Below are 8381 nucleotides of genomic sequence, written 5' to 3' on the forward strand. Positions count from 1 at the left end.
GCTAAAAGTTATACTTCTTCAATTTCTTCCTCTATGGTCGCACAATAAAATGACAACCCATCACAAACTTTTGATAGTATCATATAAGTCCCATCAGCTTTCTTAACTCCATCCAGGTTTTAGGTAGCAGTCCCTCCAATATAGTTGTCACCTTCGATGGATCTGCTAACACCAAGATCTTGAACAGGCTAGGGTCACTGTGAAGCACCACCTTCCTTCCATCGACGCCACGCTAATCTCTATAGTCAAGAATTTCCAATCCACCCACGTCTCTTCGATTGAAATACCCAACTCCCTCCATCGAAAAACTCTAATTCATCCCTCATCAATGTCCTAGAGGGAGTTCTTGATGGTGGATGTTTTCCTTTTTATATTTCTCACGTTCAATCTCTTTTCCTTTCGATTTGGCCATGGATACTACGTTCAACCCTTTTTAGGGTTTGTCAATTGAGTTTGCAGGGTCTTGAACTACATCTCAATAAGTTTCCTTCTCATCTCCTCCAAGTTCTAGAATCTATTGTCAATGGAGAAAAATCTTTCTTCTACCTTGAATTTAAGTTGTCATATCTCTCCTTTCAATCTCTCTTCCAAAGCATCAACTTTTTCTGTTGAAATCTCTTATGGACAATTTTGAAACTCCTTTATCCCGTGATTCCATTATTTGGCTTCCAACCGTCTCAAATCAAACTTGTATTGAGACTAAGGCACAACGGTGACACAGCCAAAAACTTCTTGATCTTGCACGCCACAATCCTATAGTTGGCTATATCGCGAGGTTCAACTTCGTGATCCCATTCGTTGGCTTCCCATCTAGTTGAATCGCGTCTATATTGCACTTTGATCATGCAAGTGATCCCATCATCCGTTTCCTCGCTTAATCGCTATTATTTTGGACCCTAATGGTCGCACATCTATTGTTGGCTTCCCCGCAATTATTCGCGATCCCATCATTGTTGTCCCAGCTTGGTCGGATCGCAACTGTATCGCACAGATACCGTATGTTGCGATCTGTCAGTGGATTCCCATGCGTGACTGGATGGCAAGGTTTGGTACCGAAGGCAATAAAACGTGATTCTACTGTTGCTTCCCATTTAGCTCTAATTGTGTTTGTATCATGAGGTTCGTTACGCTGCAATTTCATTGTTGCTTCCCGGTTAGCTCTAATAGCAACTATATAGTGACCTTTGGTGTCGATGGCTACGAAACCTTACATTCAGCTATACAATCATTAATTTCTCAAGAATCGAGAGATCTGATATCACGTTGATACAATCAAAGTAGTTTTTTCAAAAAAAACCTGGTCACAAAATGATACCGGAACTAGTAGGAAAAGTAATGAAAATACAAAAGAAAACCATCATTAATAGAAAATATGGTTACAACCTGACACAAACGGAAAATAACAACACCAACATACACGACACACGCAAACACTCTAAATGTATCCAATGGGTGGCGGAAGTCGGCTAGAGGGATATGGACGATTGGGAGGGATGATGCTAGAGGGATATGGACGATTGGAAGGGATGATTGTAGCCACGGGATGCAGGTGACAGAGAGGGGGAGGTGCAGAACTATAGGGGCAGCAATAGGTAAGCTTGTAGGTGGTCAGTGGGGTGTTACGTTGACGGAGGGAGAGTTCGGTGGCTGGAAAATGAAAGAAGGTTTTGGGGGAAGGTAAACAAAATGATAAAATCACGCCCTCGGAGATGATATAGTCAGAGCACCACCACCTCCTCGGATACAATTCACAAAAGGAAAAAGAACTCCACACAAGAATCTGAAGGCAACACAACCAGAACTGACTCTTCCATACACATAGAACAACAATTTATACTCCTGTTGAGTAAACAAAACATCTACACAAAAGAAAAGGATGGAAAGGCAAGAGGAATCCAAAAAATACTGCATGGGTGTGGCACCTCGTGTGATGCTCCCTTCTGGATCGCGACAGTTTGAGAACCCGCCTCCTACTTTGCGCTTCGTCTCATTCGTCTTCGCGATGGTTCACAATTTCCACAATCCCACTGTGATGGGTCGCAGCTCCTTCGTGTTGGCACCTTCGCGATGGTTCGCGACTCCCTCCACTTCGGTTTGCGACTCCCGCCTTCGAGACGGTTGGCGGGGGCCAAGCCCAGCAGGTTTCGAGCTCCCGCTTCGTGTGTGCTTTCAGCGCAGCGTCACAAAATTTCTTTATTTCAAAAACACCAAACAACACAACAAAAATACATAAATAAAAACACCAATAATTTGAACCTACAATTCGACAAGTATTCGATCTCTCCCAATTCCTACAATTCGAGAGGTAGGAAGTCTCTCCTAATCCTAAACCTTAGACTCGAGACACAATCTTCTACATAACTCTAACTCTGAACATATTATTCCTATTTATACTAAACAATAATAAATAACCAAAAACTAAATTCTCCTTAGGTGCACAAAAGACAAAATGTCCTTACGCTAGGCATTGGTGTAATATATTGATGAATGTAAATAAAACTGCATTATATTTAACCAAAAGTAAACAAAATCATACATATTGAAAAATATCTAAACATAATGTGAATATAATAGAAACAAATACCAAATATTTTATTAATTAAAATGAAAGTAAGGCATAAGATCGTTTAAAGAGAAGCGGACACAATGCCAATGATAAATAAAGAGAGCACATGGCCAATCAAATATCAAATTTCTTACATAGAGCAGATGAATATTTTAGTACTAGGAATGAAAGAGTAATTGATCTCATTAGACTTGAACTTCAAATGACATTCAAACAATGTCTATGATAGTCTTTTGTATGCAAATTAAATGGCTTTAAACGAAACAAGGATTCTAAGCAGCATCGATAATATGGATTAAAATATTTTAAAAAATTTATAGCAATATTAAGGAATTTCATTTACTAGCATTTCAGATGAAAGCATAATGGTATAAGATTACAAAAGCTGCATATAAAATATGTATTGAATAGTATAATACTATTACTATTTCAAATCTATATATATATATATAACATCTGTTAGAAGTACAAGAATCAGAAGGCACAACCAGAACTGACTCTTACATACACAGAGAACAACAATTTATAAACTCTTGTTGAGCAAAAAAACCATCTACACAAAAGGAAAGAGAGTGGAAAGGCAAGAGGAATCCAAAAAATACTGCATGGGTGTGGCAGCTCGTGTGATGCTCCATTCTGGATCGTGACAGTTTGCGAACCCGCCATCCGCTTTGCGCTTCGTCTCATTCGTCTTCGCGATGGTTCACGATTTCCATGATCCCACTGTGATGGGTCGCAGCTCCTTTGTGTTGGCACCTTTGCGATGGTTCGCGATGGTTCATGATATATATATATATATATATGTTTTTTTTCTTTTTATTATTTTAAAGAATGGTCGGAGTCTATTATATATATATATATATAATAGAAGCTTTTAATTAGTAAGAAGCAACCTATGTTTATATAAACTTATACTACTATATGATCATTTGCATTCAAAGTTGGTGTATAGCATACAATAGAAATAGATAGTAAGATCACGATATTTAACAAAAGAAAAACTGAGTTCAGCAGATTTCAACTGCCTGCATCAAAATAAAGTTGTCTGTAAAACAGCTAACCTAGTTCAACTTTTACAAGGAAAAACAATGGAGGCCAAAAATAGTGTTTTTTGGAAAAATACATCTAACTGGCTCATTCACCCATGTATCTAAATAAATAAAATTCAATCCAAATTTAATAAATAAGCTACATATATGGATTTGTCATCGAAGATGCACACAATTAAATCGTAAATATGTAGCCAAATTTTGAGTGATTTACAGATTGCATTATGACCAACTCCAAAGGGAATTACAGAACCCAAATTGTCAAGCAAGATAAGATATCATATCAACTTTTACAAGCGATCCATATATTGTGCGAAAAAATGATGACTTTTTCAGGTAAAAAACAACCAAAATAATATAATACGTGTTAAATAAAAGAAATACTTGAAAGATACACAAAATCCAACCATGTAAAGTTAATATTAAGCTCAGTTTAGAAAAAAAAATACCTGGCATAACCTCATTTTTGGCATATTTTTCATGCAATTGCTCAATAAATGCATGATAAGGACGCCAACCACTAGGATTTTCGTATGGGTTCACATTCTCTGCTCTTTTCTTCACATCTCTCAAGCTAGATTAAAAAAAATGCATTAGTAAGGGGTTAACAGTATAGCAAATACAGTTGTCATTCGAGCAAATCCCACAAGAGCAACTTACATTTCAAGGATATCCGACGGTACAAGTTTAGGCACGAATGAGAGAACGGCTGCCTCCAAAAAAGACAGCTGCTTCGGAGCATCAATAAAAGCAAAAGAAATACCATCCTTAACAATCTTTAAAATGTCCAATCTAAACTTGTTACGAGCAGCGCCCGAAAATGTTGCTGAAAGCCTATTGGCCAGTTCCACACAATCTGTAAAAGACTTTCCCGTGACGGTTACATAATTACTCTTCAATTGTTCCTCCGTATGACGCTGGTAAGCCTAGTTCACGAATAATCAATCATAAATGGACAACATGAAGAGAGAACTTACATAATATCATTAGAGTTTAAAATAAATTTAAATCGCAATCATTTTAAGAGGAGGCATGTCTGGAAAAAATAGAAATAAACAAAAGAAAAAGCTAATATGTGATCTGGCAAAAGTAGTCTACATTATTGTAATAAGAATACTAATTAGACCAAGAATGGCAATTTTAAACATTACACAATTGGCCTTACATGGCAAAATCCCATATTAGGAAAGTCTTCATGGAATATCGAAGCCAACATATTTCCGTAGCATTCACAAGAATATTGGGTTGAGCCAGTTTAGAGCTTGTCTTGAATGTTTAACCACGTGTACATAATATTGCTTTTAACTTTTGTTATATGTGTGGTAAAAAATGATAAATCTCAATAAACCGCACTGTCATCAGCCTTGTTTGAACCTACTCCATCCTGTCCAAGGCTTAAAATTAAATTGGAGGGGCCACAAGTACTCATATATATAATTGGGATCTCAAACAGTAAACCACCCGCAATAAATACAATAAATTAGTTCAAAATCCTAAACACCCAATAAAATTTTCTTTAAATTGAAACTCCTAACAAATTCATAAGTAGCGGCATTTTAATCTATTCAAATTAAAATCAAATCAAAAATTAAATATTAACATAATTACCACAAAACCGTAGCATCAGCCCCGAAATTTGAAAAGAAATCTAATTTGCAATCTCATGAAATGGCTAGTTCAAATTACCTCTAAAGACTTCTCACAAAAAAAGTTATGGAAATAAGAAATGTCAAATAAAAACAACTAATTACTAGATAATCCTATTTTTAAATGCATAAAGTCTTCATCAAACAACTGGATATAGGGACTACGTCAGAGAAAGGTCTAGTTTAAATAATTTGCATCAAGCATTTCACTAAACACAATACACGCCAGTTACTCCATGGAAAAACTTTCATAATTATCAATGAAATAAATAAAGGAGACATAATTTAGAAAATTACCCTTTTCAGTGCCTCTAGAAACATTTCAGGAATGTCATTGGAAGTTTTCTTTAGAACTGTAATCAGATGCTTGATGATTTCTGAAGTGCTCGTCCCATGCATCACAAAATGCGAAATGATCTCTGAACCAAGATACTCCTACAGTTATTCAAAACGTCTTTTGAGCATTTTGGCAAACCATACCAGCAAGGGAGCTCATAAAAGACTTGCAATAAATGCCAGAATGATGAATAATAATTCTAAATAAGATAACAAGGTGCACATGAGCTGTAAAAGTGAAACTAAAAAAGATGAACATGGCGAATTTATAATAATCATCATCTGCCAATGTAAGAGAGCGGTATAAGAATTAGTATTACGTCAAAACACAACTAAATAAAACCAGAACTTTCCATGATGGATAACTTAAAAAGAAGATAAGATTAGCTGAATAGATACCCTTAAGCACATAAGAATCTGATGAGCTACAATTAATTGATATATTTCTCTAAAAAACTAACATTTCAAAATATAAATGTGAGAAAATTGTAACCAAGCTAAACAAAATCACATGGAAAAAACACAAAAATCTATAATGGAAACTTTTAATGAGATAGTGAGGCAGACAAAAGAAGCAAAATAAAATGGCAAGAAAAGGATATCAATTCTTGACTGAATATTTATTACGTTCAAATAATGGCCAGTGTTTACATGCCGAAGGCTGTTTCAGGAATCTTTTTTTATTATTAACTTATAGTCACTGATAAAATTGCAATTGCAGTCAAGATTTTTCTAAACCTAAGATCCTTTCCAGAATATAAAAGGGTGAAATCACATTATGAAAACATAAGCATAGGAATGTAAACACATTAATTGCTAGTATGAACAATGCACCTCTTTATAAGAAAGATATGTCAACATACTTCTACAGATATCACACATGTATAGAAGAGTACACAGTTATACAGAAAAGAGCGTTCGCACAGATACCAATGTGCTCGGGTATCCAAAATTCCAAATATAATGTTGATAAAAGCCCCCAACAAATCAAAGCTAAGGAAAGTTACCCTGGAAACAGCATTGTTGATCACTAACTTCGCAGCAGCAAGCAGTACCGCGTCTTTGTTGGTTTCTTCAATATATTCTTCATTTGCAAATTCATCTTCAGTCTCATCTGTCAATTTACATGAGCAATATAATGTCTATTGCCTCAATAAATAATACAGAAAATATGAAGCCCCTGTCCAAAATGTAAAACAATAAACAGATCAATCTCCTATTAATGATGGCCAAGGATTGTAAAAAACCTGAAATGTTAAGTATTTGTTCACAAAGTTTCCAAAACTTCTGAACAGTAGATAAATCCGGGCAATATCCTAGACTCTCCAGTTTTGTGGATGCATATTTTGACGTCTTGAACAAGTTCCACATTTCTGCTAGTATGATGGAAACCTATCAATGTATTGAATACAGAATTACTGAATCAGCTGATCACAATAAATGTTGAAATCCAAAATGTTTTTGGTTTCAATTTGCAATAACAAAATGAAAACTTACTCTGAATGGAAGAACTGTTCGACGCCTTTCCTCATGGACTACGACCAAGGAGTCCATGAGGTGTTCTAGCTGCTCAAAGAGATTCGTTCTCTTGGACAAAAGCACCGTTAAAGAGACCTCAGAGGGATTTTCACCATCAATTGAATACAAAGACCAAGCTACCTGTAAATACATATTGAGAAGTACAAAACCAAGCACCTGAAAAAAGAGAATCTATAAGATAATGCCCAAGAAGAAAAACTTTAAAAAAAAAAAAATATATATATATATAAAGCATGCCTCATCATCCAATCCTTTTACATTAAAAAAAAAAACAAAATATAAAGCATGCCTCATCATCCAATCCTTTTACATCTCTAAGAATGCTAGCCAATTCATCATATAAGTCATCATTAGCAACATTTTTCTTCAGCTGAACCTCATACAACCGTTTCAAATTAACCAAAAGAGAATACTCATCATCTCCAACCTGCAAAGTAAAAGTCACTGTTCATTCAATGTTATTGAAAGGAATACAGAAAAAAATATATGCACGCACCTTTACAGCTTTTATGGCAGCCTTCAGCTTAACTAGTAACTCATTTTCGAGATCTTTTAGCTTATTCTTGGCATAATCTTGCAAGTCCGCTTGACTCTCGGTGGAACAAAAGATAAGAGCCTTTATACAGGATTTCAAAGCATCCTCCTCACCGTGTTTAAAGAATGCTTCGGCAATCAGATCCAAAATAGACTTAAAACTCTGAATAAACAGGTAAAGAAACAACCGTATTTAGTAAAATAACAAAGGTAAGGAAAGACAAAATCGAGCATGCAAATCAACAAACCTGCTCCCGCCTTTTAAGTGAGTATAGCTCTAGGTTCAAAAGCAAAAGAATTTCAACTAATGCAGGTAACTTTGCTTTATCCGCAATAAATTTTTGCAGCAGCTGTGGATAGCTCTTCATTAAGGCAGCTGTTATTTCTCTCCTGTTATTATCTAGGGCCTCCTGAGAAACAAAGCAGCATAAAAACATAAGGCATTGTCCAATGGCAGTCTATGCGATTAATAACTTTAATTGGTGCAAGAAAAGAATTTGAGAAAAGCCAAGCTTAAAGAACAACTGAAAGCAGTCCAATGTAACTTGCTGAAAACATATCATGTTTAATGAAGAATCGCAAGTCCGAGCATGCAAGACCGAGGATAAACAAATATGCATAACCTTGATTGTTAATTTTTATAATATGAGAAGAATGAAAGTTAATTTGTATCAATACAACAGCAAAAGAAATATCCACAAGCAAGACCAA

General features: G+C 35.5%; 1 protein-coding gene across 1 annotated transcript; it reads right to left on the reverse strand.

Annotated features, from left to right (window-relative positions):
* Positions 1-874: 874 nt before the first annotated feature.
* LOC110038533 (sister-chromatid cohesion protein 3-like) lies at positions 875-8369 on the reverse strand. Its single transcript, XM_020743401.1, has 10 exons — positions 7919-8369; positions 7633-7833; positions 7426-7563; positions 7095-7292; positions 6845-6989; positions 6605-6711; positions 5559-5696; positions 4276-4541; positions 4065-4189; positions 875-1206 (listed from the first exon to the last, which is right to left on the reverse strand). Exons 1-10 carry the CDS (start codon positions 8105-8107, stop codon positions 875-877), a joined length of 1839 nt encoding a protein of 612 aa, XP_020599060.1. The 5' UTR covers positions 8108-8369.
* Positions 8370-8381: the final 12 nt, after the last annotated feature.

This window comes from Phalaenopsis equestris, unplaced genomic scaffold, assembly GCF_001263595.1.
Source record: "Phalaenopsis equestris unplaced genomic scaffold, ASM126359v1 Scaffold233036, whole genome shotgun sequence".
Classification (NCBI taxonomy): domain Eukaryota; kingdom Viridiplantae; phylum Streptophyta; class Magnoliopsida; order Asparagales; family Orchidaceae; genus Phalaenopsis; species Phalaenopsis equestris.

Excerpts from the sequence above, each read along its gene's own strand:
- LOC110038533 (XM_020743401.1), bottom strand. The coding sequence starts at position 8,107 with ATGTTTTTATGCTGCTTTGTTTCTCAGGAGGCCCTAGATAATAACAGG. Across the intron at positions 5,697-6,604 it reads TCAACAATGCTGTTTCCAGG|GAGTATCTTGGTTCAGAGAT; the intron begins GTAACTTTCCTT and ends GAATAACTGTAG. Across the intron at positions 4,190-4,275 it reads CCGTCGGATATCCTTGAAAT|CTTGAGAGATGTGAAGAAAA; the intron begins GTAAGTTGCTCT and ends TTTTTAATCTAG.